General features: G+C 46.2%; 2 protein-coding genes across 7 annotated transcripts in view; one reads left to right on the top strand and one right to left on the bottom strand.

Annotated features, from left to right (window-relative positions):
• The first annotated feature begins 833 nt into the window (after window positions 1–833).
• On the top strand, window positions 834–8907 carry LYSMD4 (LysM domain containing 4). Its single transcript, XM_036389968.2, has 2 exons — window positions 834–2229; window positions 5612–8907. Exons 1-2 carry the CDS (start codon window positions 1957–1959, stop codon window positions 6128–6130), a joined length of 792 nt encoding a protein of 263 aa, XP_036245861.1. The 5' UTR covers window positions 834–1956; the 3' UTR covers window positions 6131–8907.
• MEF2A (myocyte enhancer factor 2A) overlaps window positions 8291–26688 on the bottom strand; it is an 81385-nt gene continuing 62987 nt past the window's right edge. For 4 of the 6 annotated variants that reach the window (XM_036389967.2, XM_036389961.2, XM_036389963.1 and 1 more), the window contains 5 exons: window positions 20545–20735; window positions 18941–18964; window positions 15252–15381; window positions 12393–12519; window positions 8291–11980 (listed from right to left, as the gene is read on the bottom strand). In XM_036389967.2, coding sequence (XP_036245860.1) covers window positions 11635–11980; window positions 12393–12519; window positions 15252–15381; window positions 18941–18964; window positions 20545–20735 — 818 coding nt within the window. In that variant the 3' untranslated portion in view covers window positions 8291–11634. The remainder of the gene's footprint in view (window positions 11981–12392; window positions 12520–15251; window positions 15382–18940; window positions 18965–20544; window positions 20736–26688) is intronic. The other 2 variants (XM_036389965.2, XM_036389966.2) reach the window with 1 other exon arrangement.

Below are 26688 nucleotides of genomic sequence, written 5' to 3'. Positions count from 1 at the left end.
ACATTGTAATCTGTTATTACATATTAAAAATGTAGTAACTGAGATGTTACTGTAGCACAGGGCTCTGCAGGTGTGTGACATGACCCCTTGTACCCATGTGTGAGGTGTCCTGGGGCAGTGGCACCTCACCCATGGCTGTACAGGTGTGTGACATGACCTGTGGTTCAGGTGTGTGACATCACCCATCATTCAGGTGTGTGGCTTCACCCATTGTACGGGTGTGTGACGTGTCCTAGGGCAGTGGCACCTCACCCGGGGCTATGCAGGTGTGTGAGGTGTCCCTCTGTTCAGGTGTGTCCCTCTGTTCAGGTGCGTGACCCGCTTCCCCCGAGCGCTTCGGGCTCGGGCTCGGGCTCGGGCTCGGGCTCGGGCTCGGGCTCGGGCTCGGGCTCGGGCTCGGGCTCGGGCTCGGGCTCGGGCTCGGGCTCGGGCTCGGGCTCGGGCTCGGGCTCGGTCCCGGCCCGGCCGGAACGGGGGCGCGGGCCCTTTAAGCGAGGCTCCGCCTCTTACCCGGCCCGGCTCCGCCCGCTCATCTCCTCCCTCCCCACCGCCCTTCCCGAGCTCCCATTGGCCGAGCGGCGCTGAGGTCCCGCCTCCCGGCGCCGCCAGCCAATGGGAGGAGCGCTGGGCGAGACCGTGGCCAGGTTGGTGCGGGGCCGATGGCGGCGGGTTCGTGAGGGGAGCGCTGGGAGGGGGGTGGGAACCGGGAGGTCCTGAGGGGAACGGGGCCCCTGGGGACAGCGGGACATCCTGAGGGGAACGGGGTCCCTGCGGGGAGCGGGGCCCCAGGGGGGAGCGGGACACTCTGAGGGGATCCGGACCCTCCTCAAGTGCTGAGGGCGCTGGGGTCACCTGAGGCGCTGAGGGCAGCGAGACCCTGTGAGGGGAGCGGGGACCCCTGGGGGACTGGGACCCCCTTGAGCGCCGAGGGCAGCGGGAGCTGAAGGGATCGGGACCCCCTTCAGTGCCGAGGGCAGCGGGAGCTGAGGGGAGAAGGACTCTCCCGAAATGCTGAGGGCACCGGGCTCCCTTGAGGGCATGGGGGTCCCCCTGAAGTGCTGACGAGGTCGGGTCCCCCGAGGAGCCTGGGGAGAGTTCGGCAGCCCCTGAGGAGGGAGCTGTGCCGGGGGAGGCCGGGGCGTCCCACAGCAGCCGGGTCCTGGGGGTTGAGCTCCCTCGGCACAGCCGAGCCCAACCCGCAGCTCTGGGTGCCGTGCTCGGGGCCAAGGAAATGCCATTAAATCGTAGTGGTTTCACCTGAGGAATCCCTTGGGGGTAGATGGAGAACGTTAAGGTCAAGGATCCATAACAATGTGGGGTTTTCTTACCTATACCTCGTCCTGACAACAAATTGTTTGTGGAGCTGAGGATTGAAGGAAAAAAAAAAAAACAACCCGAACTTGCAGCTGTAGGCTGAGCAATAATTAAAGTGCTCAGGCAGGTTCTAGTCTTCATGCAGTAAAATTAAGCCTTGTTATTCGGCTTGAAGTTAAGTGTAGCATGAGCTGTCCTTATTTAAAAAAAAAAAAAAGGTGCTTTTCCAAGAGCTTAAAATGTAGATTCCAAAAGTGTAGAGAGCTAAAGACTTATGAAAAGGATAACTTTGCTCAGTTTTTAATGTCTCTTGGTAGACAGACTGATGTACGTTTTGACCGTAATTAAAGACCGTTTGCTCAAGGGACTGTGTTGCTTTTTTAATAAAATTATAGAATGTAGCATTTAAAATGTTGAGCAACATAGGTATAAGGTGCTTTTTAAATAAAATTATAGAATGTAGCTTTTAAAATAAAATTATAGGGTGTAGCATTTAAAATGTTGAGCAACATAGTTATAAGGTTTGTTCACAGGTGGACCAAAAAAAAAATTGGAAAAAAATTACTGATTGAAGAGCTAAATGCTGGTCTTGAGGAAACTGAAAGTCTCTGGGTTTTGTTGCAGGTGCTGCCGGTGTGAAAGATGAGGCTGCACGAGAGCCGGACAAGACCCTTCCAGGCTCCTGCCACTGTGCACACCTTCCCCGGCAGGCAGGTGTTCGTGTTCCCCAGTGGCCGCTCCGACTCGGAGGAGTCCTCGGAGGAGGAGCTCAACGTGATGGAATTGCGGCCCCGGGGCAAGGAGCAGCAGCGGGGCAGCGCCGCCCGGGGCAGGCCGGGGGACGTGGTGCTCCTGGAGAGGGAGCTCACCGAGGAGGACAGCCTCAACAAGCTGGCCCTGCAGTACGGCTGTAAGGTGAGCCTTAACCACCCCCGGGGCTTCCCCTGTGCTCTGCTAGTGCTGACACCGGCAGGCGCTGGCCCTGTGCATTGTATGAGTGGTCATTGTCTGGGTAAAACTGGAGAAAGGCAAAAATAACCACAGACAAACACAAGAAATGGTTGTTCAGCCAAAAGCCTGGGAAGATGTCAGCCTCACACCCTGGCTGACCTGCTTTCCTGTTACAATTTCAGTGACTAAGTGCAGGTTGTACCAAGTTATTTCAGTGAGGGCAAACATTAGGGAGCTGAGTGTAGCAATGAGGGCCAGGGCTCTGCTCTCAAGGAACATTGGAGTTTTTGAAGCAAATTGAGCAGTACAAAGAAACACCACAGTTATGGGTGAGGTTTTTTGTTTATTTTTTGAAGGGTATCAGCTTACATTTTGCAAGGAAGGTCTGAGTCTAACAGGGGTGGATGTGGAGAGGCACCAAAGGTCAGTCCCAAAGTCCAGGTGCTGTCTGTGTTTGGGTTTTGGTTGTTTGCTGTCATCCCAAGCGTGCACAGTTCAGGTGCCTGTGGGCAGGAGGGAGGGCGTGTGCACAGTGAGATTTCTCAGTTGGAACAACTACACAGCACGTTTTCTTTGTTCCAAAAAAGAGCAAAACTGCTGGAAAGTTTAATTACCTGCTCTGAACATTAGAAGCCCCCCGTTGTTCCGCAGTTGGAGCTGTATTTTAGAGCCCCCTTTATCTGCAAGCTGGACTGTGATTTCAGAGTTCCATGATGAAACATTGGCCCGCGACCGCAGTGGGGATAATGATACAGCTCTGGCTCCAGTGCTGCCCTGCCAGTGCAGGCTGTCTTGCTTAACCACACAGCAGCTGTGTGGTGCAGCTGAGGCAAGAGGCCTTAGAGGGATTGCAGCAATTCCTCCCCTCCCATGCCCTTAGAAACAAAAACAAAACAAAAAAGGGACCCTTGTAGGTTCTGCTGATGCGTGTGGAGAAGAGAGTCTGGTAGGACTTGAATAGGCCTTGATTGGCCCCAGGAGAGCCTGAGAAGGCAGAGCTGAGCTGTGTTTGGGTGTGAAGCTGTGTGCTGCTCTCAGCAGCCCCTGGGCAGACTCACAGCAGTTGGGTGAACTCCGAGGAGGGAGATTCTGAACAGTTCTTTGGTTTATGAAGAGTCCTGCTGTGCCTCTGCACTGTCACCCAGTTCTGTCCCTGCTGTGGCTGCCCCACTCCCGGAGCCTTTCAGCCCCTCTGGAGGCTGCTGGGCCTGCCCAAGGGAAAAGCAAGCTGATGGAAGGGACCACAGAGTCAGTGTTCTCCTCCCACAGGACAAAAACTGTCCTGCTGCCTGCCTCCTTCCAGAAGGGGCACTTCTGACTTATTCCAGTTAAAGTGAACAGGTACCAAAGTCCCTACTGTGGGAGATTTGTCTATTTAAAGACTGGCATGACAGTTTTCATGTGTTTTATTTTATTTGCACAATTAAACAGCTCCTGAAAGGTCACCAGGACAGCAGTGAGAACTGTAACCACAGATATATAGGCAAATGTGTGTAAAAATCCAGGAGGAACTTCTCCTTGAAATCAATGAGAACTTGACATTGGTTTCAGAATCTGCTTGGGGAGGGGATAGTAAGACACTGCAACAAATAGCTCTGTGTGTGTGCCACAGATAACTTGGCAAGGATGCAAAGCACTTCAAAATTCTCATTTTTACTCTTGACCATTTATAGTCCTGGCTTGCTTTTGGCATTGTTCTTAGGCTGGGACAAGAGGAGCTCACTGCAGCCAAAAAATGAGTACAGAAAATAAGCCTAAATGCTTGTGCAGCCCAATCTCTCTCTTGCTTCCCATCGGCTTTGTTTGTTGTTTCTGTGTGAGTGCTGCTCCACTTTCTGTTTCTAGAGTCTTAGCACCACACTGCAGTATTTGATTGCAGACACCACGGGGGATATTTACTGTCCCAGTAATTTGTTTTCATTGGAACAAATCCAGAAATTGAAGCAGCACCTCAGTTAGGAGGCTCTGGGTGAGATTGTTATTTCATAACTAAGAAATTTTGCAGTGTTTAAGTCCAGAGCTGACACTGGGGCTGGCCATGAGGAGCCCGGAGCAGTGACTGAGGATCCTTTTGCCTCAGGGTCCCCAGATCAGGTCCTGGGTTAAATGTGCTGTTTTCAGAGTTCTCAAGCTTTGCAGAGTAAACATGAGATTCAGGCTTCCATCTCCTCTCCTCTCTACCTCTGAGCAGAGTGCTTAGGAAGTAAAGTGGGTTTTTTTGTTTTAGCTCCCCAGTTTCCTTGGCAGCCCTGAGCGTGTGTGCAGTGAATGCAGGTCATGCTGTGATTTCTGGAGAGCAAAGCACAGTCCCTCTGCTGTGTCTCTGCTGTGATGGATGAGAGGTGCTTTACCTGTTTGTGTTGCCTTTCTCTTTCCTTTGGCTCCCGCTGGTTTTTGTGCCCTCCAGCCTTTTCCTCAAGGTTCTTTCACATCTCCTTGGCTGCAGCAGAGAGCTCCTGGCACACACTGACATCCTGTTCCTTTCCTTTGACAGAGGGTTTAGTGCAACTGCGAAGTTGCTGTGCTTGCTGGGTGGCTGTGAGTGGCCACTGCATTAAGCATCTTCTCTTGGTTAATGTTACCTGAGAGATGCTGCCTTGCCTTTGTCCTTGCATTGGCACTGCCTGTCCCTGTGCCTGATGCTGCACATGAGGCTGGTTCTCCCCTGCTCTTCCTGCTGCTGGGTGGGGACACAGCTCACAGACAGGAGCCCTACACAGGAGCCACCAAAGGTGGTGTCAGGAGCACAGAGGTGATTGTCCTTCAGCAGGACATGCTCAGGAGGAATGGGCTGGATGAGCTCTGTCCTGCAGCAGAGAGGTGTTCCTTGAGCAGAGGATGCTCGTGCCTGTGTGGGAGGTGCTCACCTGCTCTCCAGGCTGTGCCCTTGCTTTCAGAACTGGTGTGCTCCCAAAATGGAGCTCTGATCACTCTGAAATAATTTCCTGAGCAGGAGATGCTCACACTGGTGTTGTGCTCTCTCCTTAAGCACTCGTGTAAGGTATGAAAATAGTTTTTTAAAGGATCTGTTAGTTAAAAAGATTCTTCTTGCCTTAACTGAGAGAAGGGCAAAGGAAGCAAGGAGAAGGGAGGGCAGTATGGAGCAAAATAGAGCAGGCACAGGAGATGGAGGTTGTAGACTGGTTTCACAGGGGACTGACTCTGTCCTGCAGGGCCTGGAGCCCCCCTGGAACTGCTGGAGAATCTCTCAGAACATCAAACCACCTGCATCCAGGGCCTGCTTTTATTCCCTGACGGCTCCCTGCACACTGGTTTTGTAGCTGCTTCCTGCCTCACTCCTGGGCTGTCCTGCCCTCACTGTTTGTGTCCTTTCTGGATTCCTTAGGTTGCAGATATCAAACGCGTCAACAACTTCATCCGGGAGCAGGATCTGTACGCGCTGAAGTCCATCAAGATCCCGGTGCGGCCGCACGGGCTGCTCACGGAGGGCGCCGGGGTCCTGCGGCCGCCCCCGGCGGGGCCCGCCCAGCCCGGCCTGACGCGCGTGGAGCCGCCGGAGCCCGACCCCGGTGCGGGCAGCTCTGCTGGCGGCTCCGCTGGCGGCCGGCGAGTCAGTGAGTACTTCAGGGGCATCGACCAGAGCATCCAGGACGCCGTGCAGGTGGAGGTGCAGCTGAACGCGGAGTACGGCGGGGAGGGGCTGGAGAGGCCCCCGCCCGAGGCAGGGAACCGGGACAAAGCCGGGAACGGCGCGGACTGCGGAATCCAGTGGTGGAACGCCGTGTTCATTATGCTCCTGATAGGAATCGTCCTGCCAGTGTTTTATATCATCTATTTTAAAACACAAGGCCTGGTGGCCCACACCTCTAACATGACAAACTCAAATGTTTCATCGGCTGGATAGGAAGGGAAATTACCACGAGACTCAGTCGTAGGAAAAAAAATCCTAAGGTGAAAGGGCAGTCCACTTCAGCCTCTCCAGCAGCGATGCCCGTAGGCTCGTGACTGACTCCAGTGCACCCGAGGGGATATCACAATACAGATTATTTTTATTTTTATAAGTAGCTGATGATGTAATCCTGAATTTGACTGAAAATGAGGTGATGTGATTTTGATAGAAAAACAAGGATGCTTTGTTGCTTAAAGAGATCATCACCCAGGTGGCTTCAGAGTTGGGAACTCTGTTGAGGGAAAGTATTTTGTAGCAATTTATTCATTATGGTTGCTTCAGGTATTTCTTAATGCCGTGTCTAGAAGCAAATTCTTTGCTGCTGAGCTAGAGAGTGCAGTATTAATGTGGTTGGAAAGTTGGGGGTTGTTTGCATTTTAAGGAAACACTTTTTGCTGGAATAGAAGCGGGGGACGCTTTTTCTCAGAAGTGTCATTTTTGTCTCTTGCAGACCATGGTGGTTTTGGCCTGCTTGACCCTAATGATGCTTTCTGGAGCTCTGAGCTGGGTGTGCCAGGGCACGATGGCGCTGCCAGCACCCCACCTCGTCACCCTCCTGAGCAGATCTTTGAGCTGTGTTCAATTGAGATGCATCAGGCCCAACCCTGGGAAGGGTGAGCCCAGACCTCTTCCCCTCAGTGAAATCCCTCAGAGATCTCAGTGCAGGATCTGTGCTGTCCCAGGGTGCTGCTCAGCCCTGCAGGGGCTGTTGGATGACAGGAGAGCACGAGAGAGGAGTCACAGGCACTTCTCAAGGGCTCATTTGCTGGCAGGAGGTCTAGTCAGTATTATTCGCTAAAAAAACTAATAATAGTCTATAGTGGTGCTTCTCAGAGACCCAGGCTCAGTCATGGAATTACTTCCTTGTGTGCAGTCTGAGTGGGAGTGAAGTGGGAGCTGGGTGCAGGTTGCAAGGCCCAGGACAGTAGGCCAAGAAGGAAGAAGGGTGAAGCCTTTCTGGAGAGGACTGTGGCGCTGCTGATTGTGACAGTTTCTGTGAACTGACCACGTGCACTGAAAAGCTTCACAGGGCTGTGCTCTTCAGGGCCACTCAGCAAACACTACCTGCTGCAAGGGAGCAGCAAGGGAGGCCTTGGGAGATTTGCTAAAGAGAAGAACTTGCCTCAGAAATTTGATTGAGCAAATTCTGGGCCTGTGGGCAGAGGTGAAGGCTTTCCTGGAACCAACCACTACATGTGTGGGCAGGTTGGTGCTGAGGGTGAGGCCAGCGCTGGTGGGCAGGAGCAGGAAGCTCCTGTTCATTGTCCCCACCTTGGCCAAGCCCCATTTGCAGCTTCCCAGCTGCCAGCAGGACCACAGGGCTTTTCCAGCTTCCCCTGGCAGCCTGAGGTTGGCTGGGGCAGGGCAGGGGCTGGGGAGGGGCTGTGCTAGGAGCACCTGCTGTGCAGGTGTGGCCTCAGCCTGGCCTCAAGGACTGACTCTGTGCCTCTGTGCCTGTGCCGGGCACTGTCTGCCTCGACAGGGAGCATCCAAGTGTCTCCAGCCAGTGAGGACCCCACACCACACAGGCACAACTGTGCTGCTACCGTGAGAACCTGCGTTCCCTGCAGCTCTCAAAAGTGGGAACCTGATTTTATAAATGAACATGCCAAAGTATCTTATACTGAACAAAATCTTGTATTTTTCTTCTGTGAAGAGCTGTATCTCCTTGTTCTGGGGAGGGGGTGGGACCAGGTTCTTATATTTTTAAATAAAGCCACATGAAATAAAAGCACAAGGGGCAGAGCCTGTGCTTCATTTGCTCCCACACAGCTGAGCACCAGCTTAGAACGAGGGGCCCCTTGCAGCCTCACCTCAGGCTCTGCAGTGAGCGGGACTGGGAGCAGCAGGAGGAGCCGGGGCTGAGGCAGGACTGCCCTTGGGCTCTGCACTCCCAATGGAGCCTGGTTCAGCTGCCAGTTTCTCCACGGTTTATGAAAGGTTCCTAGCAGGCATCAGTCCTTGAGTGCAGTAACAAGTGTGCCTGTATCCCTGCTGATGAACACCCTCATGGCTGCAATTAAGAACCAACACCTGGCACCTGGACTGGCACCTGGAGTGGGCAAGGACGCGCCGGACGGGACCAGTGCTCTGCAAACACGAGAGAGGCCGGAGTACACAGTAAAAGCCAGTATCTTTACTTTAGTGAATGCAGGATACAAATATTTTACAACAACCTCTAGCATTTTCTTAACCATTTGATAAAAAGTTCACTAGAATATTTATTGTATATTGAAGAAAAAACAACACATTCAGGGAAAAAAATTGAGATTAACTTATTTTTTTTCTTAAAAGATTCGTCTCAAGGATGGCAACAAAGTCCAGCTTGTGCCGCCAAACGGCTTATCAGCATTAAACCGTGAACAGCTTCTTGTGAACTGTTGACTACAAACATTTACCAAATACATAAATCTCTTTTAAAAAAGCCATTTTAAATATAGCAAAGCAGTGTTCTCTTGCACAGCAAAGTGAAGAAAGGTTCTACTAAGATTTAAATGTTTACATTGGTTAAGTCTTTCTTTCACATTCGGATTTAACTTCTGCCCAGGATCAATTGTTAGGAGTTGTTTTGTTCCTTATTTACTATGTATTTCTTGTGCGCACAGTAACTCGCAAGTTTCTGATGCATTAGTGTCCTTGGAGGGAAGGCAAGGCTAAAGCAGTTCTCTCTGACGAGTCCCTGACAACGTGGCGTTCTCAAAACTATCGTGAGAGCTCGAGGATGGAGGTGATTTGTCACAACAGAGATAAAAATCTTAAATCATTCAGACCTGACTGGGTTCAGCCCAGGATTGGATCCACTTGCACTTCAGTCAGCAGAGATAATTTTAAAAAGTTTTTTTTTTTTAACCTGTTGAAATATCTGTGCTATGTCATCTCTTTTTTTTTTATATAAAACATTTTTACAATTTCTAAAAAAGTATGTTTCAAAGTGAGTTACTTGTTATTAAAAACCAGGATTCCCATGTCCTCGGTGGCAGGAGGTGCTCCCCGAGACCGGAGGGCTGTGGAAGGACGTTTCTGCCGGGGCTGGGGCAGCACAGGGCCACTCCCTTGCCCAGCTCTTTAGAACTGATTCTTTTTATTATTTTTTTTAATTCATTGGTGCAATTTCAATACAAACTCTAACCCTTGTGTAGCTTTGTCTTTAAGAAAACAGTAGTTAAGTACTGTTTAAAAACCTGCATAGAAATAAAGACTATTGAGATACAGTCAGCAAAGCCATCTGATAAGGCACACAAGAAAATAGACAGTAAATGTGAATGCAGAACTCCCACTCGGATGTACAGCAAAGTTCATACAGGTGCATAAATCATGGAACTCACATCACTGGTCAGAGCAGCAAAAGGTTCCAGGGAGCAGCAAGTGGATTCGGTCACTGGGGACAGCGGCCACGGGAACGAGTCCCTCCTGCCTGCACCCTCCTGCCAGCCGGGACGAACCCAGGAAAGGGGAAGCAGTTCCAAGGGAAGGGCCGGAGGGCACTGCAGCCCCTGCGGCTCTGAACGGTGCCAGGACAGCGAGACAGGGCTGGAGGCCACAGGGACAGCGCCCTTCTCACCCCCCCTTACCGCATCAAGGGATTTTTCCTAACTGGAAAAAAAAAAAAAAGCCCAAGCAAAAACCGTAATAAATATCAGGGCTAACTCTGAAGTGTTTGGGCAATCCCACGGCTCTGCAGCTTCCACCAGAACCAGCACTGCCAGCCTGGAGGTGACCGGGAGCACCGGTGGGATCCCAGCCCTGCATCCAACACCAAACCTGCTCCCAGCCCAGTCTCGTGGCACAAGGGGGCTCTGCATTCCTCCCTCTCTTGGAAGCAGCAAATTTTTCCCAAACCACTTGCCAACTCACAAAACCTTTTGTGCTCCTCTGATATGTGTCATTTCCCTATCATGAGAAATTAGGTCAAGTTTTTCCACTGGTTTTTTTTCCTCCTCAGAAGAGGCAGCTTTAAAATGATGCCTTAAAATGTGTTGTAACAGATTTTTTATATTTATGCAGGATGAACTTAACACCGGATTTTTTTTTGCCACTTTGCTATTTATATACATATATATAAAATGTATAATGAAGCTTAACCATACAGCACAGAGATTACAATTGAACGGCACACATTCACCACCAGTGAGGGGGCCAACCCCTTTATACACCCTCTGAAAAATCTGGATAATAATATTAATAATAATTAAAATCCAAAGAAAGTACAGTATATTTAACAAAATAGTAAATATTAAACAGTGAATACTCTACTTAATAAGGACCTCGCCTTGTTTCAAGTTGGCGTCAATCCACAAAAATATACTTTTTAATCTGGTGACCGTACAATACATAGGTACTTACACCAAAGGTGATAATATATTTAGGATGCTATATACACAAAGAGTTTGGCTCAAATTTAAATTTACATATAAGTGTTCATGGCTTATTTTTCCCCCAAGGTTCCGCCTGCAAGTTTTTCCTTTTCATCTTTGAAAGCAAAAACTAGAAAGTCAAAATAAGATAAAACTATACTCTACAAAAAAGCTACAACATACAGCTTTGGCTTATATAAATAATTCATAGCAGAATGTGTTCAAAAGTACTGTATATAACTTTATATATAGTCTTCAATTCATTAGGGTATTGTTTTCTTTAATATAAAATATACATGAGCTAAAATCCGTTTCTATATTTTTCAAAGGTATGAACGTAAAAACAAATTTGTCAAACATATTCCAATTATAACTTAATATATTAATTTTATTTTGTTAATGTTCTATTTTCTAGGCTAATATTTTCTGAATATTTCATGCGAGTTCTCTATGCTCTCTTTCACTCATTAAAAAAATCACTTCTTTGACCCAATACACTTTTTTTTTTTTTTTGCACGTGCAAAACAGGGTTTTTGTTTGTTTTTTTTTTTTATTTCTTATAGCATCAGCCCTTCTCCATGCACCCTCTGCAATAGAGACCCATGCCAGGTTGGGTAATAGAAAGGTCAGTTTATGTACAGTATTGCTTTCTTCTTCCTGCTTTTCTACTGCTCTGCTGCTACAAAGCAATTATTTCTTAACTACGAGTAACCATAGAGCTGACTACACACAGGGACGGTACTACAGGCGAGCCCTCGCTCGGGTGGGTGTGGAGGAGGAGGAGACACTGCGGGGACGCCGCTCTGCGCGGGCCGGGCTGGGGTCACACACGAGTCCAGGTAAGTGCCAGACTAGAGCTCAAACCTACGGGATTGTTCTGTTACTTTTACCAAGGGACATCTGCAGCTATACAAGAGTTTGTCGTAAGTGCCTGATGATTGGTGTATGCTACACACACTAGCACATATATATGCATGTGAAGATATATATATGCACGTATGTATATACATATAAATATACTTATTCACGTCCTTATTTATAAATTTAGATATGTCAGGACAGTTCATGTTGAGAACACAAAGCTGCGAGGGCGGCACGGCGGGTTTATGTCACCCACGTGTCCATCCTCATGCGTTTTACCGAGGGGCTCTCCCGATCCTCCGCGTTGGGCGGCCGCCCCAGCACCACGGGCGAGTGGAAGTCGCTGCGCGGGTCCTCGCGGTCGCTGCCGTCGTAGGAGCTGCTGGAGCTGCTCAGGCTGTCGACCGGCGAGCGCCCCAGCTCCTGGCGCGACGGCGGCGGCGGCGGCTGCGGCTGCTGCGGCTGCTGCGGCGGGAACCCCGAGGGGGTGACGCGGTCCCGGGGAGGGGAGATCGGTTCCGATTTGATGTTGATGTTTTGGTTGGTGTTAATGGAGAGGTTTGAACCCTGAGATAGCTGGCTGCCAGTGCTGGGGAAGGAAAACCAAAGGTGCAAATCAGAAAACGCAGAAAGTGAAAACCAAGTGACGATTCGTGTGTCTGTGGTGGTGAGGGCTTGGGGCTCAGCACAGAAACAAATGCAGTTTACTGGGAAGAGCAAAGGTGAAAAAATCATTAATTAAAGGTCTGAGCTGCGTTTACAGAAGTTCAGAACAAACAAATATTTCCTATTGCCAAACAGTTCAGTCACCACACAGGTGCCCCCTTGGTGAGAAGCTGAGCCTGCAGGGACACAGCTCATTAGCTGGAGGCTGGAGGTGACTGAAGGGACAAACACCCCGACACAGGAATGCTTTCCAGCACAGACAAGAGGTGGAAATGTGCTGAATATTCCCCTGGTGCAGCTGCTCCAGCCCCCCCAGTGCTGCCCTGGGTACTTACACAAGAGAGCTGAGGGCCGCGGGACGGAGGTGGTGCTGCTGCCAGGCAGACACCTGCCCCAGGGACAGCATTCCTGGGGAGTTAAACCCCTGCAGGGCAGACAGGTCTGCGCTAGTCAAGGAGTAATCTAAGAGGGAGAAACAAATAAACAACAAAATAATGTATAGGGGGGTTCATATATATAACATACATACATATATATATATAAATACAAAGACTTTCTGCCCAGAACAAATAAAGGCAGCTGATCCAAAGGAATCCAAACATGAAAACTCTGCAGTCTGGGAGCAATCCTGCCAAGCTCATGGGGAGCTTAACAGTACAGAGGCCTCCAAATGAAAAATTTTTGCCTTCTGCTTTCAGGTTCTCCATGTTGCTGTCTGGGAGCTTGTTCCAAACCCACAGGTACAACACATTAATGCAGTGTATATACAGAGGTGTGCACCTTACAGTAAGACTTGGCCCTGTGCTGTCAGAGACCCACACACATCCCTGCAGGAGCCTTCCTAAAGGCCTCAGGAGTCCCAGCTGCTCCAGCAGGTGAAGTTTCTTGGGCTGCCTTTTTCTTTCTGCTTCATTTCTTCTCAGTTGTCACTTCTACTAAAACTCTGAAAACCTTCACACATATTTCTGCATAGCTTCAGAAAGGTTTGTCCTAAGATGACTGACCCAAAAAGCCCCTTTTGCAAGACTAAAATTGAATTCAAAAAATAAAGAAAAAATAACAACTGTGCAGCCCCTGCAGTGACCCAGACATGCACTGAGCCTGCAAAGCAGCCAGGCCTCCAACACCTGCCCACTGCAGCCCAGGCACACCCTGGACATGGATGTGCTGGGCTGATGGGATTTGTCAGAGCAGACCTGAAGGAAACACTGATAGGAATTCAGTTCCCATGTAATTTTTTTCCACTGCAATTACAGCTTTCATGACCATGGACAATTAACTTCTGACACTTCAGACAGGACGTGTCTGGTGACAGGGCTTTGAGGAGGTATTTTTCCAAAGAGCACATAAGTCACTACACAATTAGCTGCATTATTAATTCCCTAAATAATCCCGTATCTGCTGGCAGTGACAGGAGGACACCCCTGCTGCAGGAGGAACCTGGTGTGAGATGTACACACAAGAGCCCCTTGTGCACCACAGAAACCATCACTGCTGTGCCCCCCACAAGCAGCACTGCCAGTCTGTACCTCTGCAAAACAACTGACCTGCAGCCAGGAATTTATGGCTTGGTGTGCTCTGCTCAGGTGTCAATTATTAATTAACTGATTGCAAGGGGGTTCAATATTTTTTTAAATGCCTGGATTGTTTTAGTAATTCAGTTAGTTCTGGCCCTTCCTCTAACAATCTACAGAATACCAAAACAGATTATATAAAATAGGGTATTTGTGGAAAACTCATATCCAACATTTTAATTAAGGATCCAAGAGCTGAAGCTATCCCTTCCAGTCCTGAAAAAAATCAACCTTATCAATCCAGAAAAACAATTAAGGTATTTAAATTTTATCTTAGTGCTTGAATTGCAAAACTGAAATTGTGCTGTAAGTGGAGACTACCCTGAGAATCCCCAGGCAACAATTTGGTTTCAACATCAAATTTCTTCCTGCAAATCCCCTGAAAGGTTCAATCTGATAGAAATGATTCTGAAGTGTGTGAAAACCACTAAAGGCTAAAAGCTTTGTACAAATTATTTGCATTCTCAAAGGAAATGGGCTGGAGTTTAAAATCACAGCCCAGCACTTGTCCATTACGTAGGACATCAGTTCCCACTGCCTTTGCTGCTTCCCGAGATTCCAGCCCCTCTCAGCTTTTGGTGTTCCAGCCAGCAGCTCCCAGGTTATTCTGAGTGAGGGATGCACCCAGCTGCTCCCTGGAACAGCATCCTGGACAGAAGGGCTGTGTCAGGTGAAACTCACTGAGGCTCCTCTGAGCAGGGACCACAAGGGTTTGCTCTGAACAGCCACTGCACACCAGAGCTATCCAACCTAAACCTCCCCTTGTGCAACTTGAGGCTGGCGTTGCCTCATGTTCCATCACTTATTACTTGATTTTCATGAACTACTTTCCCAACCAGCAAACCACTCATCACTTTTACATTACCAAATGCCTTACATCACACCCAGCTTGGATAAAAAGGAGTTTTAAGGTCCTGCAGACAATAAAAGTATCTGAAGAACAGAAGTACTGAAGGATCAGCTATTGCCTAAACGTGAGGCACTCCAGTTCCTGGTGGGATTGCTACAGGCTCGGTTTTGATGAGTAAGAGCCTTCATTTGAACTGAAGAGGAAAACAAAGTCAAATGTCACAGAAACACGAATTTCCTGGGCTTCTGACTCCGTGTGCAGTCCCAGCCCCGACCCCAGCTGTGGAGGCCAGTGGGCCAAGAGGAAAAAGAATCCACAACGCTCCCCTCGACCCCTCAGGTGACAGCCTCCTCTGTTAGGGTGAGAAAAAAGCTTCTCCCAGCATGCCCTGCTGTTGAATGTAGATGAGATGTATCCTATTGGTCCCTCCCCTCTGTCCCACCCCTCAAGATCCCCATACAAACCCCTGCTTTCCCTGCCTCAGGGCCCTTCATCCCTGCACCCTTCTGAGGAAGGAGCTCAATAAAGGCTCTCCTTGGAACCCCACGCAGACCCCGTCCCTCCCTGTGCGTGGCCCGGATCCCAGGAGAGCTGGAATCACCCGGTGTGAGCACGGGTGTGGGCACAGGTGTGGGCACAGGTGTGGGCACAGGTGTGAGCACAGGTGTGAGGTGTGGGCACAGGTGTGAGCACGGGTGTGGGCACAGCCATGGCCGTGCCCCCAGGGTCTGTCTGAGGCCCCTGCTCCAGGCACGGTCAGCAGCACTTACCGGTGCTGGGGGTGCTGTCCCAGGTGGCCGTGTACACCAGGCCCTGCGGGGGCAGGCTCGGGGTCGTCACCGACAGCACGGGGGTGGCCAGGGGCTGCGTGGACTGAGAACTGCTTATCCTTTGGGTGTTCTGCAAGGGATGGAAATGACAAACCTTGTGAGCCCAGGGGCAACAACGGGAAAGGCAGTGCCAGCGTAACAGAGCATTGCATCCCAGCGTGCTGCTCTGCTGGGTCTGAGTTAGGAACGCGTCCTTTTTGTCAGCATTGGTTTTCTAAAAAAGCTAAAATATTTCAAGACAACCAAAAGGATCTTGGCAAACTGAAATGAAAAATTAATTGAAGGCTCAGTGGGCCACTTCCCAAGCATGCAGATTTCAACAGTGTTAGCGTTGTAGGACACACAAAAATTAATGCAATTTCTTAGGGATACACACAACAATTCTCAGAAGTTCTTAAGTGATTTAAGAGTTTTGAGTCTTATTTTTAAAGAGGTTTTAGTGCAGATGGTGAGATGCAGTTCCACCAGAAGAGAATCTCCCACTTCACAGTTGTTTATCCAATTTTCCAAATTTCAGCTGCCAGTTTTGACACTGTGCTGACTACACCTGTCCTGAAAGGAACACAGAGATCTTCTAAATTTGTGTTGATAAGACTTCAGTGATAAAATAATCTTGCTGTTCCCATGGTTCCTGAGAAACTGAGAGAGCACTTGTTATAATGCAGATATGTTTCCAAGCAAATGACACTGGAGTTCACAAAGAGCAATGGTGCTTTTCTGACAGGGAAAATAGCTAAACTAGATTGTCTCAGATAATTCAACTGTGGGCACAATTTGGCTTTTTAATAACAGTCCTTCTTTCCTATATACTGGAATGAACATCTGCAGCAAACATATCACTCAAAATTAGCTCTAACCAAATTTGCTGGTTAGAAAATTAATTAAACACTTTGGTGAACAGCACCAGACAGCAAAGCTGCTGCCACAGAATGTTCTGCTCTCCACGGTGATAACTGCAAATATTCCTGAAAAATAGGAGGTTCAACACCATTTGGCCATGACAAATACTGTCAAGAAGAGAAAATGCTAGGGTTTTATTTTTCAAGAACAGATGATTACTTTTATCTGCAGAATTCTTAGAAAGAGCAGTAGTTTCTACACCCTGTATTTCTACAAGGAGCTGGGTTTCAATCTGCTGGAAATATGTTTTCTTAAAGCAAACTTCTCTCTATCTCGGAAAAAATATTTGCTACAAAAGGAGCAGTTTCTCATCTCTGGTAGGAATCCATTTCATAACTTTACAAGACTGAAGTTACTACTCCTTTCCCTTATTTCAGACACAGATATTTCAGGATCTGCAGCACTTAAATTTTTTCTCCACTCTAATCTTGAGAGAACGAGCAGCATTAAAAATGCATCATTCCCTTAAAAATATCAGAATGAGCAGGTACAGAAATGGGGCTGTGTTCAATTTAAGCTTAAATTTATGAAGATGAATTGAGGGTTATCAATCTTGTATCTTTCCCATTTGAAGAAAGAAATATATATCACAGCTCCCATATTAAAATTAGCCACAGCTGTCACTGGCTGCCAGCTTCTGATCTCTCTTGTGTCTGGCTGCTCTTGAATTCCCATCTTTGAGCCTCCTGAGGATTTGGGGGCTCTTTGGCATTTATTGCCTAACACACACATTGGCAGATGTGCCCACTCTGCTTCAGAGCTCCCAGGTTTCAAAGCTCCCAGAGAAAGCCCCTCTGATTTTCTGTAACTGATCCCTTTAAATCACTTACGTACTTCTGAAAATCTCCCCTAGACCAAGTTTATCTGGCATAAAGAGATGTTATTAGAGCAGATTTTTGTGACTGTCAGGAATTGACCTTTCTCCAAAGCTTTCTTGGATGGCTGCCTATAAAGTTGGGATTACTGCATAATGGAAAAGTAAAGAGGAATATACTGGGAAACAATCCAGACCAAAGGATTTCCTTATGGGATTTTTTTTTTTTTTGAGTGGCTAATAAAGGTGGTTTTCTGAGGTAAATTCTTTCTGAATATAATTCTTGGAACACTCAGCCACACAAAGACACTAAGCAATACTAATACTTAGATGAGCCCAATATTTGTTGTCCTTGCATGACAAATTTCAGGATTTTTTTCTTTTTAATCTTTTTAACTGGTGCAAATGCAGCAGGAAGAATTCAGTATCTTTATTTCATGCTCTGCTACCATTGGTAGCTGCTTTTCACATTCAGCGCTCAGCTCCAACCACAGAGTGAGTGCTCAGAGCTGGGATCTGGAGCTGCTTCCCGACACAGGGATGAGCAGCAGACAGGAGCCTGCAGGTGTGGCCTGTGTTTGTTTGCCGCGTTGGAGGCAGACCCTGCACCTTTCCCTGTGCTGCTCCTGGCAGAGCTGCTCCCGCTTCCATCACTAGATGGCCCACGCCGCACACGGCATCCTCGCGGCTCCAGCGCCCGCCTGCGCTGGGCAGGGGCCAGGGGCTCGCATCCCAATCCCAATCCCAATCCCAATCCCAATCCAATTCAATCCCAATCCCAATCCCAATGATATCTGATCAAGTGTTTTTACACTGAGATTCCTTCTTGCGCTGAAAACCAGACACTCCACTCTGAAGACAAGAGGAAAGTGGGAGAGCTCTTTCACTGCTCAATTAGGAAGACATCCCAATAATGCTTAAAAACTTCAATTTGAATTTCAAAAACCGTTTTCCCTTACTTTTTATATCTATTTCTCATGTTTAAGGTAAAAATCAACCAGCAGCATGCATTCATCAAGAAATTTATCTAAATCACTAATTTTCCATGCTTTCATGCAATTAGAGCCTCATATGAGCAACAGGTCCATGTTCAACAAGAAGTCAAGGTCTGCAAGAGGTCGATTTATTTCTCTGTGATTCTGACACAGCATCTTGTGCCTGGTTTGTGCCACAGCAGCCAAACAATTTGAAATTTGCTCTAAAAATAAGTTACGAATTATTTTAGCCTTACGTTGATTTTCCAGACAGAATGCCAAATGTTAAAACCTTTAGGGAAAAAAAAATAGAAAACACTCAAATCCCAAGAGTTTCCTTTTAAAAGCAGAATGTCTTTCCACTGGAAAAAAAGGTAGAATTATTCATTTGCAATTCTCTGTTCCTTTTGGTAAACAGGGAACACCCCTGTGGTTTGATAATCTCACGCAGGATGAAATAATTCTAACCTCCAAAAAGGTGACCTCACCAGCAATGATGTCATCTCCTTGAAAGGAAGAGAAGTAACACAGGGCTGGTGTTACAATCTGAAGAACTTCACAAGTGAAGCCACTTCCTAAAAATATTCCAATAATTGAGGGGGTAGGAAGTGATTATTTGTATTTCATACAGAAGGCAGTACACATCCTATACACATGGACAGTTACTTTGTAAGGCTCTTTTCCAATGTTCCCTCCAAGAAAAACAGAAACATTTTCGGGGAAAAAAATTGGAAGTTTACAAATGGCAAGCACTGACTTTGAACGTGTTTTCAACTTGAATTGGTCAGGTTTTTAGTTTGATAAAACAAATATATTTTTGTCTGCTACCAAGGGAACACTGGAATTATTTGAAATATGTAATGAAACTACAGTTAAAAAGCTGTAGTGAAAGACATTTCCAGCATCTTGCTGTCTCTCAGCAAACAACAGCCCAAACTCACCAACTCCAATTCATCCTCCTCCGACTGTACTCAGCAAACAAGAGGGATAACACAGTTACTAAAAATAGCATTGCTTCCAAATGAAAGACAAAGTCACGTTTGTGCTTCAGGATTTTGATTCATTTTAATTAATAATGTGGATTTGCTACCCGATTCTGTGGATAATACTGCTAGAAATGTAATATTTGATGAAATTCGTGTCACATAAAACCTGCTGTACTGAGCAAACAATGGCTTTGGGGAAATTGGTGCAGCAAGAGCCTGGTGACCCCAAGGACACGGCTGCACACGGGGAGGTGCAGCACGGCAGTCTCTGCCTGCACTGATCCAATAACCAGCTCAGCAACAAAATACTGGTCACATACAACCATCATTCCATGCCAGCATCTACTCTGAAATCTCCTAATTCCCCCAAAAACACAGACAAACCCAAAGCTGAATGTGATGTTGTTCTTTGCAACACAACATTAAACAGGTGCTGTGCACCACTAACATCAGAACTGAATTAATGCTTCTATTTCTAATTAAAAGCGTAATTGTCACTGTAATGATCAGCCAGTGTACTTCCTATCTCTCCTACACTTCAGTATTCCTAGAAAAACCTTTTTTTTTCAAGAATCATTACTCTGAGGCTAATTATAGCTTTTGTTACTTGGATTAATTTGGCATTATTCATCATGAGTACTAGTAACAAATGTAAGCACTTGTTGTAGCTTAAAGACAAATAGGAATTATACAGAGAGTACTTGTGTTGTTTATATCCTGCTCCTCCTGGTTATGGCCCATTCTTCCATATACAGAAAACATCCACAGAGACACTGAAAATTTCTACATGGCAGCAAAAAACGAGGACCAAAGGATTTGGCCAAGTAAATTAAAGGAAAAACCCAGTAACACTTCCTGCAAGACCTGTTCTGGGCTTGAGGCCGTGGCTGCCTCATGGCTGACACAAACCCGTGTGCTATTCCCAGCCTGGCTGGACAAACCCTGGTGCCAGATGCCAGAGAGCAGAGCAGCCCTGCAGAGCACTCAGTGCCCTTTGATGGCCCCGCTGGGGACACGAGAGCCCCGAGGACAGGCAAGGGCACGTTCCACGGTGCCACATCACAGCAGGGCTGCTCTCAGCCCTTCCTCACCACAGAGGCTGCACTTCACATCCCACAGCCATTACGACCCAGGAAAAACAGGTACAAAATGTGCTTTAGGGCACATTAATAGAGCTCACATCACCAATAAGATCAGCCATTCCTCCACAGAATAATGGATAACCCTTTTTAAAACCCACATCCTCCAAACCACCGGAGTTCTCAGTACCAAGTCAGAGGGATGTCAGATCAAAACACCCCGGCCCTGTCTCTATGATTGTGCTCTTACCACATTCAGGTCAGACTGCTGTTTTACAGCTGTAAAAATTCCTTACAAGCTGAATTCTCCCCACATCACAATCTGTACTTCTGATTTTCATCAGTGGCGTTTCAAAATACAAACACCCCTCTATTCCTGTACCCTATGGTAAGCAGGTGAGACAGTTTCTCCCTGTGCCTGTGGGCAGAACAGCCCATTTCCACAAAGCCAGACCCAGAACTCTAAATGTTTGAACTCACCAGTGGTGGCATCATGCCCTTGCTGGAGGGTGGGATGACGACACGGAGGTCGGGTTTGCGGTTGTTCATGCCAAGGTTTCCTCCTCCTGGTGGAGGTGGGGACTTTGTAGGCATGACTTTGCCTAGGCCATTCCCACCACCACTGGTACCAAGTAGACTTGGTGAAGCTCGGGAATTCACAAACCCATTTCCTGAAAGAGGAAAAACCAATGGACCGTAAGACTGAGGAGAAGGACGATACAAAATTTTGGTGCTCACGTAGCAGTTATGAAATATTTATTTCGTAAAACTTCCGATAACAAACTTCCCACAAGGGGCTGAGTATTGAACAATTGAACAAACACAAACCACTCTGACCAGAGGATCAATATGGAAAGGGAATATCACTTCAAGGGCACGCTGTGGCAGCTTAAACGCTGAGAAGAGCAAATTGCCAAAGAACTATTTCTAATAACATCCGTTGTGTTTCGTTTGCCCTTTGAAGCTCCTCCAGGCTGAGCCTGCAGAAAAGTGAGGGTTTTGCACAACCCCACTTGGTCCCCACCCCCACAGAGAGAGCATGGACTACGCTGAATTGCTGCTGTGAGAACAAAAGATCAGCTCTTAAAGTCTCTGTTTCTCAAATTTATTCTTCGTATACCTCCACGACATGTAGGACTAATTTCAGCATCAATACATACTGTCTGATAATTATATTTAGCAATGGGGGAACAAATCCTTTCCCTTCAAATTCATTCCAGATATACACATCATTTATGCCCATAGGTTTAACAAAGTCTTTGTCTTACTCCTGGTACTCATTTTAAGTGGAATTGGGCAAGCTAAATCCTACAGGTCCAGGATTCAGCACTGAAATCTCCAAGAGTTGAACACGCTCAAGGTAGAGGCCTCAGCTTACACTCAGAACTGACCAGAAAACAGCACCAAGGCAGTAAATCAGTCAAGTGCCCAGTATTCTATTTTCCCATCCTGACAGAAGCACCAATCACGTTAACCAAAATATATTTCTCAGAAAAAACTTTAAAGCCACATTCCAATCACAGAAACATATTTATAGCAACAATTCCCAAAATACACAAACCTTATTCAGCTGCAAACAGAAAAAAAGTTGTTAAGGAGAATTTTGCAACAGGGAACCCCATAGTTCACCCTACAGAACCTGTGTGTGTGTGTATAAATAAACACAATTCATAGTAAGATTCTGTTTGCACTAACACTGCAGGTCTGAAAGCAGCTTTTATAGGCACAATCAGGGAAAAGTCTGTGAGACAAAGTTCACTGTGTGGGAAATTCTCTCTTAATCGCCCATAGCGCCACGCTGGCATGAATTTTGCACTATTATTCTAATTTGAACAGGCCCCTATGCCCAATCCAATTTTATTGCATTAAATACATATTAATCTAAAAGCAATTAAAATAAGAAAGTTGTCAGTGTCACATTCTAACTTCTTTAGCAACATTTTAATGCCTTTAAAAGCACAGCAAGAAGGAAGAACAGCAACATGTCTGGCAAGGGCAAAAGCAAGGGCAAAAAACTTCATGGAGGTGCCTGGTACCACCAAGATACTCAGCCAGGGCACACTGAGAACCTCGATGGGAATTCACCAGGATGCTGTGAGGAGGCCTCCTCTGGATTTACTCACTATGTGCATTTCCCACTGTGCCAAAAGCCTGACCATACATGGATGATCTGATATGTCCCTTGAGTTTTCCAAGGTTAACGGAGCAAGGAGGAGTCATTCTAATTTAGTACTTTCCTGAAGCATTTGCATAGGAGGTATGGGAATATGACTTTTAACTCAGAACTTATGGGGGAAAGAAGGAACACAGCAGAAAGCAAAGTTTTTAATGTCAGCATTCTTCCTTCTGTATTAAAAACCACAGCAAAAACTGATTTTGTGATTAAAGGATCTACATCCCTCAGCAGAAAACAGCAGAATTTATTCAGATGCTTCTAGGTTAGAGATAAAATTTAGGTGGAATGGTTGAAAAGTTGGGCTGGAGCTGAGAATACACACTAGAGCTAAATATACTCTTGACTGGTAGGAGAAAACTCTCCACAGCTGGGTCACATGGAAAAACCAACAAGCCAAAAGGAGAAATTCAGTTCTGTGCTACCCTTAAGGTTCCTGAAACAGAGATGGTTTTCGTAGAATCTTGATTTTGTTAACACAGTTATGCATCAATTCCTATCCATTATAAATGAGAGCAGCATGAGCTACAGCCAGCCTGCAGAGACTGAGAGACATCCTACACAATGGACAGAGTAAAAATTAAATGGATTTGCAAACACTCTAGGGAGGAAAAATGCCAGAAAATGGCATAATATTCACCAAATTATATCTGAAACTTTCTTATGGCACCTCCCATTTTCAGCAAAAATGCCAGAGCATTTAAAGAACTTACTGTTACAATGGAAGTAAAGTCTGGGCTTTAATGCAACAATAAATAGCATTTTATTACTCACTGGGGCTGTCAGTGTCACCTTTCCAAGGCAGGGCTGTGAGTTCTGAGCGGTTTCAGCTGCCCAACAATCCCACTCTGTACAAACAGTGGGGTTCTGTACACTTTGGGCCATCCTATGATACCATTTCCTGTCCTCCGGTTCAAGTATTTCGGTAGCCCGTGTGTTAAATCTGGACAGTGTCTCTCTTCCACACCCAATCCAGTCATTTCCTGAGCCCTTATTCCAGGGCTCTGCCAATCCTTCAGAAACATTTCATGCTTTTAGTGGTGCTGTCAAAAACAACAAACTCTCTGCCACTGCCTGCTCTGCGCAGTATCAGGCGGCAGCAGGGCAGCCAAAGCATTTCTTCTGACAAAAGGCTGAGCACTTCTCAAAAGGAGTGTTTAGAATAAATTAAAATGGGAGAAACAGTAATAAAAAAATCTCCTAAGTGTGCAATACTATGGGTATGAATCCAATAGCAGCCCTTTGTGATAAAGAGCTGGCTCTGAACATTGAGCAAACACTGGAGTGTCTGTATCGATCACCTGAAGGATCATATGCTGGGGCTGCAATAAGAGTGCAGAATATTCCTTTTTAGTATGAAACTTCAAGCCTTTTTCCTTTTAATAATCTAATAAGAAAATCAAATTACCAGTTAAGAGTGAAAGGATAACTAAATGTGTGGTATTTCTTAGAGCAAGGTCAGGAGCCAGAAAAAGATAATGAGTACAGGATGATGCAACTACACAGCCCTTTGCCAAACCGAGGCCTTAATAACCCCATAAATTCTACTTACTATTTCATAGAATACAGAAATTGTTTCTACCCCACCTGCTATAGATCTTCCCCAAAGACAATACTTTATGTTTAAAAATGTTTTCAAACTGGAAATCGGAACAGAATATAAAATCCCACATATGTGTAAAAATACAACCATTTTTAGTTCCGAAGGAAGAGTTTTATTTAACTCTAATTCCTTAAAACAGACGTGAAAGCATGTTCAAAACAGTCCTTTGGAAAACAGACACCAATGCAAATATAAGCTCTCAATTATATGAATCATAATTTAATTAGATTTGATGATAACAAAACCTGCCAACGTACATTAGCTTACTTCTTGTTTAGTCAGAAAGTGTTTACTTTTGAAGCAACACCTTTTCTGAAGTGAAATGTTACATGCCACCCATGATACCAACTGGATATTCTGCCTTCAGAGACATAATACAGCTTAATCTCATTTACTGTCCTGCAGCCCAAGACACAGCATTCAATTACATGAGCCAGACTCATATTTCACTATATAAATCACATCAGCTGAAACAATGAACACACGTGGCTGGAAAGTACTCCATGTACTTATTACTACTCAAGGAATAAATTACAGGCATTGATGCCATTAATCTTTCTTTTTTGGTGTGGGTCTTTTGGTTTTTTGGGTTTTTTTGGGGTTTTTTTTTGGGGGGGGGGTTGGTTGTTTTGTGGTAGTTTTTTTGTTGTTGTTTTTTTTTTGTTAATTTTGGTTTTCTGGGGGTTTTTTTGTTTGTTTGTTGTTCATTTTAGAGAAAGACTGAACACAGTTATACACAGTTTTGGAATAATTGTGGACAAGCAGCTAAGCCATGTAAGATTAAGCAAAAGTAAGGATCGTAGTAAATAAATATTTATGCCTCCAGTGACATCATAAAAGCCAACAGACATCACCCAATTAGAAGAAAACTGAAAATTGTGTTTGCAACAAGCCATTGATTCACACGGCATCAGGAGGCCAGATAAGATCTACTGGAGGAAAACATTTACATGAAGAACCTTGGGCAAGGGGACATATTGCAAGTAAAACCAACAATAGCATTTCTGTGTGCATGAGTTGCTCAATTTGTTTACTTTGGGGTTAGTATGACAGATTCAAGTGCAAATTAAAAACAGCATATGCCATTCCTGCCATTTTCAGCTCTGTACAGCACTCACTGCTGATTCTACTATTGTTTCAAAAAGCTCCAGTTCTATATTAGCTTTGGAAAGAATTTACTGTAATATCTCAAGGAATCTGATATAAATGTATTTCTACTGATCTTTACAAATCAATACCTCAGATTACAATTAGAGTTAAAATACTACAATTAGAGTTAAAATTTACCTTTGATAGTAATATAAGGTCTTGAAATATGTCTAACATGTAAGATTTATGCTTCTAAGGCAGTACTTTAGGTATTAGAAGGCAGCAAAAAAAAAATACACATGACTAAATGTCAAGGGAATGCTTAGTCATGTTACAGAACTTTAAAAAGAGCTAATTTCCCAGGTTGTTGGAAATTTTCTTTTGCCTACAGCTACATAAAAGGAGAAAGAATTTTCAAGGATATTTAGAATTTAAAGGGGTGGTTATTGTTCAGAATGCAATAGCAAACCTAAATAAAGGCATATTGCTCTTGTAGCTGAGTGAAACATCACCAACAGCAACTGGATGTCCTTTAGGTCTTCTGTCAATTAGACAGATTACAGTTAATTACATCAGTTTACTTCCTAAACTTGCTGATTTCTGTGTGTCTATTAAAAGCCCATGTAAAGAGTGGCAAAGAAAGGAGGAGAGGAATGACATGTTTACAGCAACCTGGGATGTGGCAGTGTATCCTGGCCAAGGGGACATTATGTAAATGTTGAGATTTACTTTAACCCAGCTGGGAGATTAATAATTTGTTCTCTGTGTAGCAAATTCTAACCAGAATCGTCATGTACCTCTCAGTAAATCAGAAATTTTGCTAAGACAACAAACACACATAGCAAGATGTGAAATTTCAACTGAAACCAAGGCTAGTTCAGGGGCTGAACTGACCTCATGTCATGCAGATGGGTGGTTTCCAAGGAGAAAGAGCTACAGTAAAAAAAAAAAAAATACTTTCTTTCTTCTTGCCAGCACATTTTTAATGCCGACTTCAGCCACTCATTTCTTGTGAGCTGATTTAATCAGAGAGAGAAGGATGGATCAGCCTTTGTTAGCAAAGGAAGAGGTTCAGCTCCCACCCTGTGGAACAGCAGCCTTTCTGCCCACTCCCAGAAGTCCCTTTCCTTCAGGAGAGCCTGGCAGCTGTAGCAGTCCATAGGCTGCACGTTCCTCAGGGATGCCTCAGCCCCTTCCCTGGAGGAGGTGAAGCCCTGCCTGCTGCACTGCCCTGTGTCCTGCCAGGGACCAGAGCAAGGCAAAGCCACCATGGCCTGACACTGCTGAGAGCAGGCAGGAACCTCTGTGGGCTGTACTTAGCAGCACTCTGAAGTCAGATCCCTTCCACACAGCTGGGAAGTGAGGAGCTCTCACCAGGGAAGCACTGCCTGGGACTGCTCCCACCTGTCACACTGCAGAGGAAGGCCAGCCCTGAAATAGCACAGGAGTGCACAGCCTGAGGCAGGAACGTGCTCTCGGGGTTTATTTGCAGCTGCTTTCCTAGGGTGGTCCTCTCCCACAGGGCCAAGGCTTGGAGCTGATGCAGCTTAACAGGCTGGCAAAGGGACATGGTGGAAATGGCAGAGTGGGGCAGAGGCAGCAGAAAGCTGCTTTCTTAAGGAAGATGCTGATAGCATCAACGCAGAACATTTGCCTGAAACTGCAAGAGGTGTTTTTCAGGAGTCAGCTGCACACCCCTGCTGGGGTGTCTCTCATTTCACAGACCAAACTCGACTAGAAAGGTGTGCACAGGGAGCCT

Source organism: Molothrus ater, chromosome 13 (assembly GCF_012460135.2).
Source record: "Molothrus ater isolate BHLD 08-10-18 breed brown headed cowbird chromosome 13, BPBGC_Mater_1.1, whole genome shotgun sequence".
Lineage (NCBI taxonomy): Eukaryota > Metazoa > Chordata > Aves > Passeriformes > Icteridae > Molothrus > Molothrus ater.
This window is presented reverse-complemented; position numbering and strand designations above follow the sequence as displayed.